The sequence below is a fragment of the Phalacrocorax carbo genome, chromosome 27 (assembly GCF_963921805.1).
Source record: "Phalacrocorax carbo chromosome 27, bPhaCar2.1, whole genome shotgun sequence".
Taxonomy (NCBI): domain Eukaryota; kingdom Metazoa; phylum Chordata; class Aves; order Suliformes; family Phalacrocoracidae; genus Phalacrocorax; species Phalacrocorax carbo.
Window position 1 is genome coordinate 4,205,774 of NC_087539.1, and position 22,059 is coordinate 4,227,832.

At 58.9% G+C, this 22,059-nt stretch overlaps 2 protein-coding genes across 3 annotated transcripts in view; one reads left to right on the plus strand and one right to left on the minus strand.

Annotated features, from left to right (window-relative positions):
- Positions 1 to 22,059, plus strand: part of LOC135317799 (tubulin alpha-1C chain-like) — an 887,270-nt gene that overhangs the window by 835,051 nt on the left and 30,160 nt on the right. The window lies entirely within an intron of this gene.
- Positions 6,553 to 9,163, minus strand: LOC135317763 (acrosin-like). The gene is made up of 5 exons (XM_064474170.1): positions 9,093 to 9,163; positions 8,572 to 8,772; positions 7,957 to 8,234; positions 7,544 to 7,683; positions 6,553 to 7,078 (listed from the first exon to the last, which is right to left on the minus strand). Exons 1-5 carry the CDS (start codon positions 9,161 to 9,163, stop codon positions 6,731 to 6,733), a joined length of 1,038 nt encoding a protein of 345 aa, XP_064330240.1. The 3' UTR covers positions 6,553 to 6,730.

Below are 22,059 nucleotides of genomic sequence, written 5' to 3' on the forward strand. Positions count from 1 at the left end.
TCGGTCTGCATGGCTGCACCTGCGCGTCGGGAGGCAGCAGGGTGTGAGGGGCAGAGCCACGTGCCCTATCGGCAGGGACAGTGGCAGGGATGCTGCCCTACCCAGACACACAATCGTACACGGACACGCGGGTGCGCTTAGAGGAATGCACCCCCCGCACAGCTGAGCACAGCCACGCCACCCTGCTCACCTGTAGCTGTGCCCAGCACCGTGGGTGCTGCCACAGGTGCAGTCGTACGCGCGTGGGCACAGCCACGCACGACCCTGTGCTCCCCAAGCACAGGAGTACCCACACTCTCTCACGCACCGGGCACGGCCACACACATGCACAGTCGGGGCTGCCGAGGGCTGGCATGGGAGCCTCCCCCAGAGAGGGGCACCGTCGGCCGTCTGCACACTCACACCTGCACCCCCCACTCCAAGCAGCGGTCCTGTGCACGCGTGCGCACTAGTTCTGTGCCCGGCTCGGCCTGCGCCAGCTGTGTGCTGAGCATGTGGCAGGAGGTGGTGGAGGGCATCAGGGACCGCTGAGGAGAGAAGGAGCTTCCCCTGGCCTGCTTTGCTGGGTGCCCGTGGGCCCCTCCTGCTGGCAGGGCTGCCCTGCCCTGGGGCCTCTGCGACACCTCCAGTGTCACCGTCCTGCCCTGTGAGGTCTCAACACACCTGCCCCGGCACCCCTTTCCTTTGGCTTCCCACGCACCCCAGCAGCACAGGCGTCCTCCTCGCCTGCCCTGCTACGGACCAGGCTTGCTGCCTTCCCCCATTGCTCACAGCCGCTGGCTGTGGGGACCACGGGGATGCTCTGCCCTCACCCTCCACTCCTGCGTCGGGAGCCTTCCACTGCACGGCAGACACAGGACAGCACCTTGGCGAGGACCCTCCAAACTCCTGCCCAGCAGCACTGAGCTTCTGCTCCAGATGCTCCTCAGCCCCCGGGAGCAGCCCTCTTTATACCCGCTCGGGCAGCCGTGTCACAGGCGCACGGTGACACTGACGGACACAGCTGCCCACTGTGACACGGCCGTCACCTCCCTGGGGCTGGCACCAGGACTGACGTGGGGCCCAGCCTTCCCAGTTACCGGGGAAACAGGGCACCACTCTCAGCACCCACTTATCGCTGGCAGAGCAGACGCTCTGGGGCCTGACTGAGGCGCCAGCAGAGATTCTGTGCAGAGCTGCTCACAACTTGCAAGCAGCGAGGAGCAACTGCAGCTTATTAGGTGAGGAGCGGCTCCTGGTGTTCAAGCGCTGTGGCTTCAAACCCTGCACAAACGGCTGCCCTCGCTGTGTCGGCAGGAGCCGCTGCCCGTGGCCCCTCTCCTGCTTCTGTACAGCTCCAGCCCCCAGCACAACTTCCAGTAGGACGCAGGCAGCTCCTTCCTCTTCAGCGCCCACCCAGGAACACCACCAGCAGCTCCTCCACGAAACACACAAGGCTGCTGCCCCACGGGCACTGCCGCTGCTGAGCACGTGTCCCAGAGACCCACACGGACCCACCTCGTGCTGGCCGCTCCAGACCCATGCTCACTGCGAACACGCAGCACTTCCCTCTCCCTTTCCCAGGTCCCTTTCTGTGATCTTTTCCCGTGCTACCAACCCTGTTCTGATGGAAAATACCAACCCCCGGCATGGCCCTCCTGCATTTTGGGGGCAAGAAATCACTCCTCCCAACATCCTCCTCTGTTTTTTGGTGGTGGAGTCAGAATCAACCTAGAATGACTCACAAAGAGACTGGAGATGGAAAGAGCAAAGGGGACCCTCCCATTGACCTTTACATACAGAGTGATTAGAAGTAAGACACATAATAATGTGCGAGCTAATAAAAGCACAACTGGATGAAGCACTAGATTCAAAGTTCCTGTTGCTCTCGGTGACCACCAAGTAAGGTATCCCACCCATGATGTTCTCCATCCTTTTTCACTCTTTCCGGAACATGGTGCATTTCTTTTGCATCATCATAATGAACTGTAATCGGGCTTCTTTGTCCACTGTCTTGAACTTGTTTCAGCTTTAGTGGGGCACTAAAGGAAGCTTCTGGCCAACGGAACCTGGTCCTGATGGGTGACTTCCACTACCCAGACATCTGCTGGAAGAACAAGACAGCAGCTCGCATGTCATCCACCAAATTTCTGGAATGGATAGAGGGCTCTTTCCTGATACAAATGTTAGATGTGCCAACCAGGAATGAGGTACTGCTGGTCTTGTTATTCACAAACCGAGAAAACCTGCTCTGTAGGATCTCGGTTAGTGAGAGCCTTGGCTGCAGGGACCACAATAGTGTGGAGTTCGGGGTCCTGCTGAGCGTGCTGAAGGTCAGCTCTAAGACAAGGGTTCTGGATCTTAGAACCCTTAGAAGAGCAAACCTCAGTGCACTCAGGGCTCAGCTGGGAGGGATTCGGTGGGAGGCTTCCATGGAATACAAAGGAGCTAGCGAGAGCTGGGAATTCTTCAAGAACTTTCTATTGGAAGCACAAAACCTGTTTATCCCCTACAAAGGAAAGGGAAGTCAGTGGAGCAAGAGGCCCCCTTGGCTCAACCATGACCTCCTGGGTCTTCTCAAATCCAAAAGGGAAGCACACCAGAGATGGAGAAGTGGAGGATTATCCGTCAAGAGCTACAAGAGCATTGCCAGAGTGTGCAGAGATGCAGTTAGAAAAGCAAAAGCCCAGCTCGAATTGAAACTGGCTGTAGATGTGAAAAATAACAAGAAAGGTTTCTTCAGGGGTGTCAACCATAAGCAGGAAAAGAAGGAAAACATACGACGAGACAAGATGACCTCCAGCGGTCCCTTCAAACTGCTGAGCCCCAGTGACGTGCAGAAAGTAGACTCCACAATCTGTAGGATTGCAAAGCAGGTATGTTTATTCAGCGCTGGGCAGCACGGGGGGTAGTCCCACCCAAGTCGTGCACGCCCCCGTGATAGTTTGTCTTGCATTTATACAGTAAAGCATTACATATACCTAAGATTTCCCAATACGCCTATACATATGCATGACATTTCCTCACTTCGTATTAAAATTAGCCAAAAAAAGTTATTGCCGTAGATCTTTCCCAACTGCGCTTGCGCAGTGCCTCCTCGTGGTGGTCGTCGGGGCACGTAAAGATGAAGGCTGACGGCTCCTCTTCATCACCGCTAGTAACCTTTTGGTTTTGCGCAGACTCAGTTACCTCTTGACACTTGTCCAAACTGCGAAGTTGGTTTTAGCTGGTTCTTGAGACAGTTTTCTATCCTTATCAGGAATTGCTCCTTCGCTGGTGGATTCCAGGCCTCCTTGCTAATTATTTTACACAGCGGCTAGAAAAGCGTTCCGCAACAATTACCTTTCAGCTGGATAAGCATTCAGCGATGGAACAGTTAACTTTTGGTTTTGCATCTTTAAAGCCCCTTCGAACCGCTGAGCCCCAGCCTGCGCAGCTCTGGGACGTGGGCAGAGGAGAGGACACCAGCCTTACTGCTGAGCATCTGCAGGGCATCGTGCGTGCCCTGATGGTTCTCCTCCTGCATGCGGAAAGGAGAGCAGGGGCTCAGGGTCTGCAGAAACACCTCTTGGTCACCTGCAAGCGCTCCTCTCAGCCAGGAGCAGCCACCAGGCACCCGGGCACTCTCACGAGTGCACTCCCCTCCGCATTATGGCCCACACAGCTCCCCTCGGGCACTGCCTTCTCCCTCGTGCCCCCTCTCTTCTCCGGCCTCGCAGGCACCGGCCGGGGGGCGCCAGGCAGGGGCACCCTCAGGCCTAACTCTGCACACGGCCCACATCTGACCACCCTCTGCACCCAACACCCCCAGCGAGCACCACCTACCCACCCCTGCTCAACCACCCTCCTATAGGGTGCAGCAGCCAATCAGCGCCCTCCGGCCTTCTGCTCTACCAACGAGCAAGCAGCTCCTGCTGCAAGGGGCGGGGTCGGTTGCGAGCGCCCTGTGCTGCGTGGCCGCTCACACACCCATCATGGCTCCTCACAGCCGGCCCCGCCCCGTCGGCAGTGCTCCCGGGCCCCGAAGCGGCGGCAGTCACACCGGCCTCGCCCCCTCCTGGCTGCCCTCCCCCACGCCCCCCTCTGCTGCATTTGAGCCCTGCTCAGGCTCCTTTGCACGCCTTTCTGCCTTTGCTCGCTGGCGGGAGAGCAAACCTCTGCTACAGCACCGCTCTCGGGCCGAAACGGGAACCATCTCCAGCAGGAACCACTGGAAGGAGCAAACCGGCCTTGCCGGTGCTCGGTGCAACCGGCTGGATTTAGTTTTCCCTGTGAATTGTCCCCAGCTGCCTTGCTATGTTCTTCTGTGGTGTCACCACTCCCGGGTGGGGAGGCAACAAGTCCCCACCTCAGCCTCCCCCCTGTTTGGTGGGAACAGCTCCCCACCATCGCCCTCCGCCCAGACTGTGGCAGGCAGAATAACTCCCTCCCATTGCCCAAATCCCTCGAAAATGCCCCCCAGCCACACCTGACCCCAAGTAGGCTGACTTGCCCAGCATCATGAGTGTGGGGCCTGGCCAGGGACCGGGCCAGGGGGGTTCTGGAGGAAGCAGGACCTTGAGGGGACTAGGTACCTGGGGTACCTGAAAGGAGCGGGCTTTCTGGGGGCAACTGGCGGGATCGGGAGGGTCTGGGTAGGGGGAGCTGCGGGGGCTGGGGGTGTCTGGAGAGAACTGAGATGATGGGGTGCCTGCCGAGAAGTGAAGGCAATGGAGGGTGTGCAGGGGGGACCTGAGGAGAAGGAGGGAGGGACCGTGAGAGGAACTGAAGGGATTCGATGTGTCTGAAGAGGGGAGCTGAGGGGTCAGGGTCTGCGGGGGGGAACTGACGGGTGTGGGCTTTGACTGAAGCCTAGAGCATTACTAGGGGGAAGATGTGGATCTTCACGTCCCCCTTAGCGTGGGTCCCATGCGTACACCCCCTGGCAACAATAATCAGGGTGACACGGGAATGGCCACGCAGCTCCGCCCCGGTTGCGTCACAGGCATCCCACAAAGCCCGGCAAGTTGGTGCTCTCTGAGCGTGGCCTACATCTACATGCAGCCCAGCTCTAGGGGACACCGAGGTGGCTCAACCCCCTGCGGCTCTTCCCGAGTGACCTCCCCAGGGTGGCAGGCTGAAGCGTGGAGCACTTTGGCAGAAGGTGCCTTTGCTGCCTGCATACCTCTCGGAGAGCCGGGGGGGTGAGACGGCCACCTGGAGGATGCTCTGCTGAATGTGGCTGGGTTAAAGAGCCCAACCTTCGGGTCGGGCTCTCTCCAAAGTGACTCAGAGAAGCAAGAAATTCTGCCAGCTCTCCCGTGGGACAATCTCCTTTGGGAAGGCCTGACAGTGCTCCTCGTGCTTGCTCCGGCGGACCATCTCACCAAAGTGTCAATTTTGGTGGTAAACAAGCTACTTAAGGAGCGAATCCCACCCCCTTTACCTGGCAGGAGGCGCCACAGCTTCCTGAAGCAGAGCCAGAGACTCTGCCATAAGAGCGCTTTTTTGCCAAGGAACGCACGCTGTGGAGCCCTCCCGCCCCGGGGCCTGTGGGCACCCATCTCTTTTCCCCCAGCCCTTTCAGCACTCCCTCATTTTCCTGCTTAACCTCCTGCAGCCAGGACACCATGTGGGCACAGTGCTTTTCCACCTGCAAAACAACCGGCGTATCACCCTCGTCCCTCTCGATGCCTCTCGCTCTCTGCGCCTCATTTTCACCGGAGGCAGGCTCCAAAGTTCACAATGTCCAAGAACTGCTCCCACACAAAAGGTGCCAGCACTGAAAGCTATTGCTGGGCCTCAGCAGCCCTTGGCAGCCCTTTCACAGCCGCACCAGCAGTGGGGCTCTGCGCCTGCCTAGCCTCCCAAAACTCCAAGCGTTCTCTCCCTCTCTGGCTCTCATTTTCACCAGAGACCATGGGTGTGTGCACGTGCACGGACGGCCACACCGCGTGGGCTCCAGCACAGGGCTCAAGCATCCATCCCCAACGGGATCCAGCATCCAGCCCCGAGGCGGAACCACAGCCCAGGAAGGGGAAACATAAAGAGCAGCCCTCTGCTCTAGCCCCCGCAGGCACTGGGCTTGCGGGCTCCCAAGAGCAATGGGGTCTCCCTCTTGCTCAGAGCGCAGCTGCGGCACGCGGGGGGACAGCAGGAGGAAGGGGTGGGGGCAGGGGGCAGGCAGGCAGTGACCCACGTGCTTCAGCTGCACCCTTGGAGCGGCTGCGTGCAGCGGCGCCGCGTTCAGGGCTTGGCAGGTCGGGTGGCTCCAGCCTCCACGCGACAGGGCCTTTGCCCTCGGAGGGCAAACCTGCGAGCGGCTGGAGAAGCTGGCAGGGAGCAGCCGGGGCCGTGCCAGGACATTGCGTTTTGCACACCGGGCAAACGAATGCGCTTTTTGGGATAACAATCCCACGGTGGCGCTGAGCACCCTCCTCTCAGACCAGGCACGCTTTCGGCCCTTTTGAGTGAGTTTCTGAGCCCCTTTGTGCCCTGCGCGGCTGCCTGCAGCCTCCCTTTGCAGGTGCCGGCCATGGAAGTCCTTGCCTTGCGCAGGAGCTGAATTGGACCGAAGCGTGCTTGTCTGTGAAAACTGGCAACTTTATTTCCAGAACTAAGTCACCTTCAGCGTTTGCGGGCACTCGAGGAGCACGGGCAGGACAGAGCAGGCCTTAGACACGGAGGCGGCCGTTGCAGCAGCAGGCGTTGCCCCAGGGGGAAATGGTCGTGGTACACCGCAGCCTGCGCTGCGTGCTCTTCATGCTGCTGCTCAAGCCCTTTTTCCCCTCAGGACCTGCAGGAGCTCCTGCAGCACATTAAAGAATTCCACCAGCTTCTGGCGTGGAAACGGGCAGGGCGTAAACCTGCCCGGTTGCGTTGGTGTTGGCCTCGGCCTCTGAAAGGGGGTTGAGGTGAAGCCTGGCCGTGGCGCTGGAGTAGCCGTTACTGCTGGGCGCAGGCCCATCTGCACCGAGATCCAGTCGTAAAAGTGCTGAGTGGAGGTGTAGACTCCGGGCTGTTTTGCTCTGGCACAGCCTTTCCCCCAGCTCGTCACTCCGACAAGCCAGAAGTAGTCCGCGTTGTTGTCTTTGCAGACGAGAGGACCACCGCTGTCACCCTGCAGCGGAGGATTAAGAGCGGCTTAGGGTGGTGTTGGGTGGCCTCTGCCAGCACTGTGGCTGTCTCCTCCTGTCTCTCAGCACCTGCCGGAGCTGTATTCAGCGCAGAGCACGGCTCTGCTGAGGCGCTGGAGTCTAGAGAAGCTTTTCTAGGAAGGGGCGATGGGCCTGCAAGGCAGGGCTCTCATCTCATCTCTCCACTCTGATGCTGGGTATGTGGCAGGCGGCTGTTGCAGGACCGGGATCTGCCAAGAGCATTGGCTGGGCTTTCTGGGCAGAGTCGCAGGCCTCCGGGACAAGGGGGGCACTGGGCAGGGACGTGCAGCTGGGGAAGGGGAGGTGAGCGCCAGCCCCAAGAGTGGTGGGAGGGTGACCTGGCAAGCAACGCGCACGCCAGGGTACGCCTGGGCGGTGGTGCCAGGGCTGCCTGTGCTGCTGGGGCTTGACTTGTAGCGCGCTCCCACCTGGCAGGTGTCGATGCCGCCCTGCGCATAGCCGGCACACAAGTTGTGGCTGTGGATGGCCCCTCTGTACCACCAGCTGCTGTTGCAGAGGTTGACGTCAATGAGGCGGACCTTGGCCTCCTGCAGGACATCAGTCGAGCCTCCAGCTGTGAGCACAGAAAGGAATTAAGACCCAGCAGCTGGCTGCCAGTTCTCCCCCCCTCTCGGGGTGAACCCCTTCCCTAGGGCTTGGCTTTGCATCCTGAGAGGCATCGTACCGCTGCGTCCCTTCGGTCTTGCTTTGGGTAAAGGGTCAGGCCCGCCTCTCTCTAGGCGTACGTCCCCACAGCCTGACTCCGGCTTTCGCCTCTGCTGCCCGGAAGCCCAAGCCCAGTCTCCCCAGCGTGCCAAGCCTGCCCTCAGGACACGAGTACTCGGGAACTCACATCTTGCAGTCGTGGAACCCCAACCACTGATGTAGCAGGCTGTCATCTCTGACACTCTCAGCGAGGCGTCAGGCACGCAGGCAAGCTGTATGTAGGAGCTGCACTGGACAGGCTGGTCCAATTCCAGCAACGCAATGTCGTTCCTCTCCGAGATACTAGTGTAGTGTTCGTGAGCCAGGAGCCGCTTAATATTGCGCACTTGGGCCTCGGGGCCCAGCTGAGTCAACCGAGTGGCCCCGATCACCACGCGCCACATGGTGATGTGCCTGGAAGGCAGATGGAGAGAGAGGTGAGGGGAGCAGAGCCACGTGCTGCAGCAGTCCAGCAGCTCCCTGCCTTCTGCTTGCCCGGGGAGAGCGGGAAGCAGCGCTACGGAGGGTGCGACTGCCCTAGCACGCCTTAGGCTGCAGGAATGTCGAGCTGGAGGCTGCTAGGAAGCAGCGGCACGAGCCCAGCCTTGTCCTGAGCAGCGTCTCAGGAGGGCTCTGCAGTGCCCAGGCACTGGGCGTACTGCAAGGAAGCGGGATGGGAGTAGCACGTGGTGCTGCGGATGTGGTACCTGCCGGTGGTGTGGGGCTGTCCCCGTTGCCTGGTCCTCCTTACCTAGCCTTGATGAAGCAGTGGGCTGCTGTGAGGACCCACTGTGGGCTGATGAGGGACCCTCCGCATATATGCCCCGTGCCTGTTTTCCCAGGATCCTGGATGCTGACGATCCAGGGCCAGGCCCCTGGCTGGGCATCTGTGCCGCCCACGACGCGCAACGTGCCGTAGTGAGAAGCCATGGGCCGGAGCCCGCAGGTCCCTCTGTAACCAGAAACTCCTTACTGTCGTGCTGGCTGGCTGGCTGGCTGCTGTTGAGGCTGAATGTCAGCCGTCTTCCCTCCCCACAAGGCGCTGCATGGCCAGCAGGGCCAGGGAACGCCGTGGGGCGTGAGTCCGTCCGCCCCAGTTCCTGTTGTAGCCCTGCAGGCGAGTTGTGCCAGCAGCCTGGGTGCCGGCGAGGAAAGGAGGCTCCCACATAGGGCTCGGGAAGCTGTGGGGCGGTCACAGAGGACAAGCGGGCACCCTCCGGTGAACGCCCTAAGGGGTGCCCCAGCTCCCTCCCCGAGCCTCGGGCCACTTACCCACAGTTGTCCCATGTGCCGTACACAGGCCAGCACACGGCCAGCAGGACCAGGACGGCCAGCAAAGTCATTGCCGACAGCGTCACGTGGCAGCTGCAAGACCGGAGGGCTCGTCGCGACCAGTGCAGCAGGCGACGTAGTGCCCGCAGTGCTCGCGCTGCCTGCGGAGCCCTCGGCCCTGGGGCTGATGTCACAGAGTCGCTGGTTCCGGGCACTGGGCGTGGTGGGCTCTCGGGGAGGCGGGGGGAGTCATGGCGGGTTCAGAGCAGGAGGGGATGCAGAACCTGGGATCGGACACCCCCGACAGGGCCCCGTGGAACGCTCTGCTTGCAGGCTGAGGGTGTGCAGGCCCCCCCGTGGCAGGCAGCAGCGCCTGGCTCCGAGCACTGCCTGCTAAAAGCTAGCAGGAAAAACCCACTGGGGCTCTGTGCCTGCCCAGCCTCCCAAACACCCGAACGCTCTCTCCGCCTCTGCGCCTCATTTTCACCGGAGACCATGGGTGTGTGCACCGGCTACAAGATTGCTAGGATGAGACCCGTGGGAGCAACCAGCAACCAACTGGAACGGGGTCGCTCTCTTGCTCAGAGCGCAGTGTTTTCCTTGACGCCGAAGAAAGTAGTTGCCATTTTGAGATGCATCCCAACAAAACCTCTGAAACTGTACCGGTGTGTATTGGGAACGGATGTGCTTGGGTGAGAACCCTTTGTGAGGGTATATTTCTCAGCAATGTTACTGCAGATATAAGCAATCACTCAAATAGCTGTATCCGTGATTTTGCCAAAATTCTGTCATGCGCTTTAACTATTCAGCTCCTGTCAGGTCTCAGCATTTACTACAGTCTAACTGGACATGGTACCAAGATTTGTTCCCTACACCCATTGGAACAAACCTTACGTTGGTAAGAAAGCAATTGCAGCATGGTCATCTCCACTGATTCACAGAATCACAGAATCCCAGGTTGGAAGGGACCTCAGGGATCATCTAGTCCAACCTTTCTAGGAAGAGCGCAGTCTAGATAAGACGGCCCAGCACCCTGCCCAGACAACTCTTGAAGGTGCCCAACGAGGCCGAGTCAGCCACTTCCCTGGGGAGATTACTCCAATGGTGACTGTCCTCACTGTGAAACACTTCCCTCTCGTGTCCAATCGGCATCTCCCCAAGAGCAACTTGTGTCCATCCCCCTTGTCCTCTCCATGGGACTCCGTGTGAAAAGGGAGTCTCCGTCTTCTTTGTCGCTACCCCTTAAGTACTGGTACGTGGTGATGAGATCCCCTCTGAGCCTCCTTTTCTCAAGGCTGAACAAATCCAGCTCTCCCAGCCTATCCTTGTATGGCAGCTGCCCAGTCCTGTGATCATCCTGGTGGCCCTTCTCTGGGCCCCTTCCAGCCTGGCCACATCCTTTTTGTACAGCGGGGCCAGAACTGCACACAGTGCTCCAGGTGTGGCCTGACCAGCGCTGAGCAGAGCGGGATAACGACTTCTTTCTCTCTGCTGGCGATGCCCTTTTTGATGCAGCCCAGCATCCCGTTGGCCTTCTTGGCCGCAGCAGCCACTGTTCCCTCATGTTGAGGCTCCCGTCCACCAGGACCCCCAGGGCCCTTTCCACAGAGCTGCCCTCCAGCCAGGTGGATCCCAGTCTGTGCCGCACTCCCGGATTATGTTTTCCCAGGTGCATGATCTTACACTCCTCCTTGCTGAACTTCATAAGGTTCCTGCTGGCCCACTCTTCCAGCCTACCCAGACCTCCCTGCAGAGCAGCTCTCCCTTCTGGAGCGTCTACTTCCCCACTCAACTTGGTGTCATCCGCAAACTTCATCAGGCTACACTGGATCCCGTTATCCAGATCACTCAGGAAGATATTGAATAACATTGGGCCCAATATCGATCCCTGGGGGGCCCCACTAGTGGCAGGTCACCACTTGGAAAAGGAGCTATTTACCAGCACCCTTTGGGTGCGGCCTGTCAGCCAGGTCCCCACCCACTGCACAGACCCCTTGTTTGGGCCTTAACGCTTTAATTTCTCCAGGAGGAGACTGGGGGGGACCGTATCAAACGCCTTGGAGAAGTCCAGGCAGACAATGTCCACCGCCTGCCCCATGTCAACCAGGCAAGTCACTCTGTCATAGAAGGCCACCAGGTTTGTCAAGCACGATCTGCCTTTAGCGAACCCATGTTAACTCTTCCCAATCAACGTGCTTCATTTGACTTGTGACGGCCCCCAGGAGGATTCATTCCATAACTTTCCCAGGGATTGAAGTAAGGCTGATGGGCCTATAGTAGCCTGGACCCTCCCGCGAGCCTTTCTTGTAGATAGGGGTAACATTTGCCTTCCTCCAGTCCTCTGGGACATCCCCCGTTCTCCACGACTTCTCAAAGATTACGGAGAGTGGCCTTGCGATGGTGTCAGCCAGCTCTCTCAACACCCTTGGGTGGATGGGTCAGGGCCCATGGATTTGTAGGGGTCAAGCTCCTGTAGTAATGCATGTACTAACTATTCCTTCACTGTTGGTGGGTCGGTGTTTGGATCAACTGGCAATTTTGTTCCCAAAGCCTGGGACGCGGCAGTGCTGGTAAAGACCGAGGTGAAGAAATTGTTGAGGACCTCTGCCTTTTCTGCCTCATTGGTGATTGACTCTCCTTTGCCATTTAAGAGTGGGCCTATGTTTTCCTTCTTTTCCTGCTTATGGTTGATACCCCTGAAGAAACCTTTCTTGTTATTTTTCACATCTACAGCCAGTTTCAATTCGAGCTGGGCTTTTGCTTTTCTAACTGCATCTCTGCACACTCTGGCAATGCTCTTGTAGCTCTTGACGGATAATCCTCCACTTCTCCATCTCTGGTGTGCTTCCCTTTTGGATTTGAGAAGACCCAGGAGGTCATGGTTGAGCCAAGGGGGCCTCTTGCTCCACTGACTTCCCTTTCCTTTGTAGGGGATAAACAGGTTTTGTGCTTCCAATAGAAAGTTCTTGAAGAATTCCCAGCTCTCGCTAGCTCCTTTGTATTCCATGGAAGCCTCCCACCGAATCCCTCCCAGCTGAGCCCTGAGTGCACTGAGGTTTGCTCTTCTAAGGGTTCTAAGATCCAGAACCCTTGTCTTAGAGCTGACCTTCAGCACGCTCAGCAGGACCCCGAACTCCACACTATTGTGGTCCCTGCAGCCAAGGCTCTCACTAACCGAGATCCTACAGAGCAGGTTTTCTCGGTTTGTGAATAACAAGACCAGCAGTACCTCATTCCTGGTTGGCACATCTAACATTTGTATCAGGAAACAGCCCTCTATCCATTCCAGAAATTTGGTGGATGACATGTGAGCTGCTGTCTTGTTCTTCCAGCAGATGTCTGCGTAGTGGAAGTCGCCCATCAGGACCAGGTTCCGTTGGCCAGAAGCTTCCTTTAGTGCCCCACTAAAGCTGAAACAAGTTCAAGACAGTGGACAAAGAAGCCCGATTACAGTTCATTATGATGATGCAAAAGAAATGCACCATGTTCCGGAAAGAGTGAAAAGGGATGGAGAACATCATGGGTGGGATACCTTACTTGGTGGTCACCGAGAGCAACAGGAACTTTGAATCTAGTGCTTCATCCAGTTGTGCTTTTATTAGCTCGCACATTATTATGTGTCTTACTTCTAATCACTCTGTATGTAAAGGTCAATGGGAGGGTCCCCTTTGCTCTTTCCATCTCCGGTCTCTTTGTGAGTCATTCTAGGTTGATTCTGACTCCACCACCAAAAAACAGAGGAGGATGTTGGGAGGAGTGATTTCTTGCCCCCAAAATGCAGGAGGGCCATGGAGGGGGTTGGTGTTTTCCATCAGAACAGGGTTGGTAGCACGGGAAAAGATCACAGAAAGGGACCTGGGAAAGGGAGAGGGAAGTGCTGCGTGTTTGCAGTGAGCATGGGTCTGGAGCGGCCAGCACGAGGTGGGTCCGTGTGGGTCTCTGGGACACGTGCTCAGCAGCGGCAGTGCCCGTGGGGCAGCAGCCTTGTGTGTTTCGTGGAGGAGCTGCTGGTGGTGTTCCTGGGTGGGCGCTGAAGAGGAAGGAGCTGCCTGCGTCCTACTGGAAGTTGTGCTGGGGGCTGGAGCTGTACAGAAGCAGGAGAGGGGCCACGGGCAGCGGCTCCTGCCGACACAGCGAGGGCAGCCGTTTGTGCAGGGTTTGAAGCCACAGCGCTTGAACACCAGGAGCCGCTCCTCACCTAATAAGCTGCAGTTGCTCCTCGCTGCTTGCAAGTTGTGAGCAGCTCTGCACAGAATCTCTGCTGGCGCCTCAGTCAGGCCCCAGAGCGTCTGCTCTGCCAGCGATAAGTGGGTGCTGAGAGTGGTGCCCTGTTTCCCCGGTAACTGGGAAGGCTGGGCCCCACGTCAGTCCTGGTGCCAGCCCCAGGGAGGTGACGGCCGTGTCACAGTGGGCAGCTGTGTCCGTCAGTGTCACCGTGCGCCTGTGACACGGCTGCCCGAGCGGGTATAAAGAGGGCTGCTCCCGGGGGCTGAGGAGCATCTGGAGCAGAAGCTCAGTGCTGCTGGGCAGGAGTTTGGAGGGTCCTCGCCAAGGTGCTGTCCTGTGTCTGCCGTGCAGTGGAAGGCTCCCGACGCAGGAGTGGAGGGTGAGGGCAGAGCATCCCCGTGGTCCCCACAGCCAGCGGCTGTGAGCAATGGGGGAAGGCAGCAAGCCTGGTCCGTAGCAGGGCAGGCGAGGAGGACGCCTGTGCTGCTGGGGTGCGTGGGAAGCCAAAGGAAAGGGGTGCCGGGGCAGGTGTGTTGAGACCTCACAGGGCAGGACGGTGACACTGGAGGTGTCGCAGAGGCCCCAGGGCAGGGCAGCCCTGCCAGCAGGAGGGGCCCACGGGCACCCAGCAAAGCAGGCCAGGGGAAGCTCCTTCTCTCCTCAGCGGTCCCTGATGCCCTCCACCACCTCCTGCCACGTGCTCAGCACACAGCTGGCGCAGGCCGAGCCGGGCACAGAACTAGTGCGCACGCGTGCACAGGACCGCTGCTTGGGGTGGGGGGTGCAGGTGCGAGTGTGCAGACGGCCGACGGTGCCACTCTCTGGGGGAGGCTCCCATGCCAGCCCTCGGCAGCCCCGACTGTGCATGTGTGTGGCCATGTCCGGTGCGTGAGAGAGCGTGGGTACTCCTGTGCTTGGGGAGCACAAGGTCGTGCGTGGCTGTGCCCACGCGCGTACGACTGCACCTGTGGCAGCACCCACGGTGCTGGGCACAGCTACAGGTGAGCAGGGTGGCGTGGCTGTGCTCAGCTGTGCGGGGGGTGCATTCCTCTAAGCGCACCCGCGTGTCCGTGTACGATTGTGTGTCTGGGTAGGGCAGCATCCCTGCCACTGTCCCTGCCGATAGGGCACGTGGCTCTGCCCCTCACACCCTGCTGCCTCCCGACGCGCAGGTGCAGCCATGCAGACCGAAGTGGCTAAGGAAGAGCTCCGCAAGCTCCGGGAGCGCCTGGTGCGCTGTTCTGCCGAGACCAAAAGGCACAAGGAGCTGCTGCAGTGCCTGGTAGGTGTGCAGTGCTGCCCTTGTCCCCAGGGGCTGCAGCTGCGAGCGCTGAGCCCCTGACCCTTCCTTTCCCCACGCAGGGGAAGAAGCAGCAGGAGCTGCAGGAAACCATGCAGGAGCTCAGCCAGAAGGTCAGTGTCCCCTCCTCTGCCCTGGCCCCAGCTGCGGCTCCTGTGGCTGTGCCAGGGGCTGAGTGCCTGTGTCCGGCTCCTCTTCCAGAACCGTGCTGTGGCGCAGTGTTTCGAGAACAACTGCCAGGAGCTGCAGCGGCTGGAGGGGCTGGTGGCCCAGATGAAGGTCAGCTCACAGAATCACAGGCTGGTTGAGGCTGGAAGGGGCCTCTGGAGATCATCTGGCCTTGTCCAATGGCCCTGCTGAAGCAGGGTCAGCGAGAGCCACCTGCTCGGGACCATGTCCAGATGTGGAGCGTGCCCAGAGCTGGGCCTGGGGGTCCCTCCCTCTGCCTGCCCCTCGCGCCTGCAGGGCCGGGGAAGGAAAGGGGACGCGAGGGCAAAGGCAGAGCCCGAGGGGGTCTGGGAGGGGATAATGCCAAGGGCAGTGCACTCGTGGCAGTGCCCGGGTGCCCTGATGGCAGCTCCTCTTCCCCTCCTCTCCTGCAGGCCCACGTCCATGTGGCAATGATGGAAGCAGCCGCGAGCCTGCAAGTGGCGCAGAAGGTAGAGGGGAAAAGGAGGCGTGTGCTGAAAGGGTCAGGGAACGGGGTGCCAGTGCTGGGTCCACGCAGCCCAGCAGCCAGAGTCAGTGGTGTGGCTGGGGAGGAGATTTACTCCGGGATAGGGCATCCGTGATGGAGGGCTTGGGCCTCTGGACGTCCCCCAGGCTCCTGGCTGTGGCTGTGCTGCAGAGGGGAGCCTGATGTGGGTCGGCAGGCACAGCAGCATGGCTTTGGGAAGGGGGTGGGATGAGTGACCCTCCCTTGTGTGTCAGGGGAAGCCGCGTGTAACGGCCTGCCAGGCATGGGCTGGAGGGGGTTGCTGGATACTCTGGCACTGGGCCCCAGCTGGTGTCATGGGGGGCCTCCTCCACCCCCTGCCCCTCCTGGAGACAGACGTTCCTGTTCCCTCTTCCCTCCCAGCACGCCCTGGCCCTGCCCTCACCTCCCAGTGCCCTGGGGACTGACTGGGGGTGCCCTTTCACACCATGGCTCCCTGCAGTGTGTCCCGCTTGCTTTGCAGTGGCGTCAGTGCGCAGAACTGGTTACAGCTGTTAAGGAGCAGGTTGAGGTCATTAAGGTACTGAGGACAGGAGGGACGGGGGGGTCACATGCTTGTGGGGGGAAGGCCCCTCAGAGTGGGCATGGCACAGACTCCTCACCACATCCTCTGCTTGTCCAGCTGCTCAGGAACAAGCTCCAGCACCTCCAGGAGAGATGGGAATGCCTCCGAGACCCAACAGCTTTGTGAGTGGCAACGGGGCCCTGAGTGAAACCTGGGGCAGTGGGGTGGAGGGTGCTGAGCAGCTTTGGGCAGGTGTCTGCCACTGCAGACATCTTTCTGGCTCCTGTCCGCTCCTCCCGCCTGCTCTGGAGATCCCTTTGTCTTCTCCTGAGCGCCTCAAAAACCCTCTGAGCAACTCAGGACTTCTGGAAGCAGCTCTGCACAACTCTGGGCAGCTCCCAGGCTCTCCTCCATGCCCATAAGGCCTGGGGTGGGACAGGGTGGGGAGGTGGGTCCATGCAGTAAGGGCTTGCTAGGGTGCCCGGTGCCAGCCCCAGCAGAGGCTGGGCAGCACCCTAGCGGCCACCCGGGGGGGGTCACCATGCCGGCCGAGGTCTCTTCTCACAGCCCTGAACCCCACGGTGTCTGTAGCAGGAGGAAGACAGCACAGGCAGAGGGCACAGGGGAGTCGCTGATGCAGGAGATGGTGGCTGTGCGGCTGGTAGGACAGACAACCCCGCTGTGGGCCTTGGGGAGGGAAGGGTCTGCACAGTGCCCAGGGCACGGGGGAGCACTCATCTTAAGGAGGACAAGGGAGGGGATCTGAGCCCCCAAGCCTCGGCCGCCTCGCACACCCTAACACATCTCTCTGTGTGCCTTGGCCTGTAGGAGGAGCGGCGGGTGTCAAGGAGGCATCAGATCACCTCTTGGCTGCGGTGAGTTGCCCTGGGGGCTTGGGGTGCCGGGGCTCTTCCATGGGCAGTGGGATGCTCGTGCCAGTGGGCCAAGGGCATTATGCATCTCGGGAACTTGCCTGGGATGGAACGTTGCAGTATTTGTTCTCTTCCTAGTGGGGGGGCACACAGGGAGGGATTTGGGGGCCCACGAGGGAGACGTTCATTAGAGCCGAGAGAGATGCCTGGGCCCCTCACTCCAGTCCTGAGCAGGGGCAGTGTTGCGCCCAGCATGGGGAAAGGTCCCAACGGTGGCGTTCATGCTGGCTGGTTGGAAAGAGCTGAGACAAATTTGCCCCAGCTCTGCTTGACCCCTCTCCTATCCCACAGGACACTTTTTCTGTTCCTTGCCTTCCTGGAGATCGCCATCATCATCCTAGTCCTGCTCTAGAGGGACATCCTGAACTGGGTCCTACCACCGAAGCTGGCAGACATGGACGCCTTTGGGAGCCACCCGGGGAGGTCCCGGTACTTTTGAAATAAAACTCCAAAGATTAGAAGGAAATCTGTGATGGTAGGACAAGTGCGTGACCAAGGGTCAATCAACATCAGCTGACGGTTCAGAAGGAGGTGATGCTGCTGCTTTCCCTTCTGCCTGTGTGCCCCACGACCGCTCTGCCTCAGACCTGGCTCTTGCCCAGTGGGGAGGCAGGAGGCCGTTTCCACCATCCTGCACGAGCGGCTGCCCTCGCTGTGTCGGCAGGAGCCGCTGCCCGTGGCCCCTCTCCTGCTTCTGTAGAGCTCCAGCCCCCAGCGAAACCTCCAGAGGACACAGGCAGCTCCTTCCTCTTCAGCCCCTGCACGGGGGCACCACCAGCAGCTCCTCCAAGAAACACACAAGGCTGCTGCCCCACGGGCACTGCCGTTGCTGAGCACGTGTCCCAGAGACCCACATGGACCCACCTCACACGTCCCCTTCATGCTCCACATCGAGCCTTTGCCCTCCACATCTCCAAGAGCCCCTCCTCGCTGGTGCAGATGAGCTCAGCAGAGCTCCTCTCCTCCTCGTTGGCTCCTCGGTCACTTGGAGGAGGATGTTCTCATCGACACTCTGAGGGGCCTCCTGGACTGCTTGTTGTCCCGCTGTGCTGCCCCTCCAGCAGGGCTCTCTGAAGCCCCCCATGAGGACCCGGTTCCTGTGGACATGGGGCTGCTCCAACCTGTCTTTTGATGGCCTCACCTGCTTGTTCTCCCTGCTCAGGCAGCCTGTGGCTGGCACCCTCTACAACGTCACCCTTCCCTGTCTGCTCGTTCATCCTCGCCCAGGATCGCTCACTTGGCTCAGCCAGCGTTCAGCGCCCCACCGAAGGACAGGGAGGCTGTGGCTGAGGACACGATTTGCTCTATCAACCTACTACGGTTGCAGCAGTTGAGCCTCTCAACGTCCTGTTGTGGCCTCGTTGTCCACCATGAGTGCGCCAGGCTCGAATGGGTGTTCAGGATGGAGTTGTAGGGCAACACCACGGCTGTGGAGGCCTGCAGGACTCGGCAGATGGAAAACTCCAGCCTGGACATCTTGCTGTCCTTGAGGCAGAGGGCCTCCATGAGCAGGGAGGTAAAGCTGGAGCTGGTGCCGCCCCCAAAGCTGTGGAAGACCAGGAATCCCTGCAGCTTCGTGCACTGGTCAGTCTGGAAGAAGGGGAGAGTAAACAAGACAGGTCCATCAGTAATTCTGAATTTAAGCTGCTACCAAGTTGCCCAGGAAGGAAAATATTCACCCCAGGGTCTCAGGCCTTTGGGGACTCTTGTCTCGGGGACGCAGGCAGGGGCAGGCACCTGCCCGAGTGCCCCAGCTCTGCTTCCAGCCACGGCGCCCTGTGCATTGGCATGACCTGCCCTCAGGGAAAGGGGCCGCTTCCCGCAGGGACTGGGGGACAGTCGGCTCCTTCCTGCTCCAGGAGCTGCCCCTTGCAGTGCCTGTGCCCAGCACAACCCAAGGGGTCTGCTGTGGGGAAACGGAACCCACGGAGGGAGATGCACTCGTGCTGCGGGGGCAAAGATGGGGGCTCAGGCTCGGCTGGGGGCAGCCCCCCCCACTAACGCTGCTTGGAGCCTTTCAGCCCGCCACTGCCCCAGAGCTGAGAGCTGGGCTTCCCCAGGGTTCCCAGGTTCCCCAGTCCCCTCCAGCCAAGGCCTGCACCGGGACAGCGACAACTTCAGTCCCTTCACTGCAGGGATGCCCATCACCCCCTCCCACTTCCAGTGCACCCCCAGTCCCCACAGAAAGAGGAATCCCCCTTTTCTCTGCCAGCCCTTGCACCACCCCACACAGTCCCAGCACCGCCATCACCCCCTGCTTGGGAAGAGTTTCCCCCATCGCAGACACTGCTGCTCGTGCCCAGGGCGCTGTGAGAGCGGCGGCTGCCCCTGCCATCGCTCCACACCGCCGTGAACCGCTCCCACCCGTGCTCCCATCGAGGGGCGCTCCCTTTCCGAAGGAGAGGGCGGCAGTAGGGTCCCACTGGCACCCCCCACTCCCTGCTCTGGGCAGGTTCCCCTCCCAGCTCAGGGAGACTCCAGGGCACCCAGGGGGTCTGTGGGAGCCTGGCCCACACAGTGTACCTGTCATGGTTTCAGCTGCGATAGAGTTAATTTTCTTCACTCTAGCTGGTATAGTGCTGTGCTTTGAAATTAGCATGGAAAAAAACCTGTTGAGATAACACACAGATGTTTAGGCTGTTGCTGGGCAGCGCTGATACTAGTCAAGGACATGTCTAGCTTCCCATGCTCTGCTGGGTGCACAAGAAGCCGGGAGGGGAGGGGGCACAGCTAAGGGAGCGGATTCAAACTGACCAAAGGGATATTCCATATCATGTAACGTCATGCCCAGTATGCTACCTGGGAGGGGCTGGCCGGGGGAGGGAGGGAGCAATCGCGGCTCGGGGACGGGCAGCGTCGGTCGGCGGGTGGTGAGCGGTTGTATCGTTCGTGTTTCTGCGTTTTTGTTCCCTGTTTTCCCTTTCCTCCCTTTTCCCTTTTATTATATTAACCTTACTGTCATTATTATCATAATCATTTATCATCATCATTCTATTGTAGTTATTAAACTGTGCTTATCTCAACCCACAAGTTCTGTTGCTCGTCCGATTCTCTTCCCCATCCCACAGGGGTGGGGGGGGGTGAGCGAGCGGCTGCGTGGTGTTCAGTTGCCAGCTGAGGCTGAACCACGACAGTCTATTTTTGGCGCCCAACGTGGGGCGAGAAGGGTTTGAGATAATAACAGTTGCTGGTCACAGCATTGATTAATCTGCTCGCAGTATTAGCTTGTCCAGTCTTTCCCATGCTGATTGTAAAGTACATGTTAAAACTTGCTGTTGGTTCTGTCAGTTGGCTGTGCTCTGCAGTGATTAGAGATATTTTGCCTAGGAGACTTGTTATTAAAACACTGGCCTTGACTGTTATCAGTTATTTAGGTTTTGCATGGAAGCCGTTACTGTACTACAGCTACCACCTCATGGAGGCAATTAGCAATTATACCTCCTCCTCTGAGGAGTTTTTTATGGAGGAAATACAGAATGGCACCGTAGCTAATATCTTATGTAATGTCTCCTCCCTCCTTACAACAACTTTTCAGTATCTTGAACATCCTTGTGTAGTTAAGATACATCTGTTGATATTGCTTTGGCAAGTGGTATCAGATCTGTCTAAGGTTAGTAAGCAAGTTAAGAATATAATCCAGAGATCTGTCCCAAGGCTTGATAGCTATGCGTGGCAGGGTATGTGGGATAGTATGGGCAAATGCCTAAGACGGTGGGCACCCCCCGTGACGTGGGACTTCACCCCTGAACCAGTGCAGAATCCTGAAAAATTAGTAGAACATTTGGAGGAAATATGTTGTCACCCTGGCAATTCCAGAGACATACAGATCACTGCCATGTGCTGGGGTCTGGCTTATGCCTATCGAGCCCTATTTAACACTATTCAGTACCCCCAAGGGAAAGAGAAAGGAACTACTCCGACCCCCGTGACAAGTACTGCGGCCACCCAAACCCTCACGACAGACACTGCAGCTACTCCAACCCCAGCGACAAGCACTGCGGCCACCCAAACCCCCACGACAGACACTGCAGCTACTCCAACCCCCGTGACAAGCACTGCGGCCACCCAAACCCCCACGACAGACACTGCAGCTACTCCAACCCCAGTGCCAAGCACAGCAGCCACCCAAACCCTCACGACAGACACTGCAGCTACTCCAACCCCAGCGACAAGCACTGCGGCCACCCAAACCGCCGTGACAGAGACTGCAGTTACTCCAACCCCGGTGATGAGCACTGTGGCCACCCAACCTGCCGCGACAGAGACTGCAGCTACTCCAACCCCGGTGATGAGCACGGCGGCCACCCAACCCGCCGCAACAGAGAATGCAGTTACTCCAACCCCGGTGACGAGCACTGCGGCCACCCAAACCCCCACGACAGACACTGCAGCTGCTCCAACCCCCGTGACAAGCACGGCGGCCACCCAACCCATTGCGACAGATACTGCAGCTGCTCCAACCCCGGTGATGAGCACGGCGGCCACTCAAACCCCCACGACAGGCACTGCAGCTACTCAAACCCCAGTGCCAAGCGTTGCAGCTGAACCAGAGGACCAACCTGTGCCAGTATCAGTCGCCCCTATACGCAAGAAGAAATCATGGAAGAGAAAGTCAACTCGTTTAGAAAGAGATTACGATGAACCAGGGCCATCACGAGAAGAGGAGGAGGAGGAGGAACCATGTGTACAAGAAACGGAAACTACCCGATCTCTATCCTTGAGTGAGTTGCGGGATATACGGAAAGATTTCGGGCGTCATTCAGGTGAGCACGTTATCACCTGGCTGCTCCGATGCTGGGATAATGGGGCCAGTAGTTTGGAATTAGAGGGGAAGGAAGCCAAACAACTGGGATCCCTCTCTAGGGAAGGGGGCATTGATAAAGCAATTGGAAAAGGAACACAAGCCCTCAGCCTCTGGAGGCGGCTCCTGGCCGCGGTGAGAGAGAGGTATCCCTTCAAAGAAGATATTGTATTTCGCCTAGGAAAATGGACGACCATGGAGAAAGGCGTTCAGCATCTAAGGGAATTAGCCGTGCTTGAGGTGGTTTATGGTGACCTGGACGATCAACGGTCCTCCAAAGATCCAGATGAAGCCGAGTGCACACGACCCATGTGGCGGAAGTTTGTACGGAGCGCACCATCCTCGTATGCAAACTCATTGGCAGTGATGTCCTGGAAAGATGACGAGACACCAACGGTGGCTGAGTTGATTGATAGACTCCGGGAATATGAAGCGAATCTCTCTTCCTCGCTCGTCTCTGCTGTTGAGAAACTGTCCCGAGAGTTCC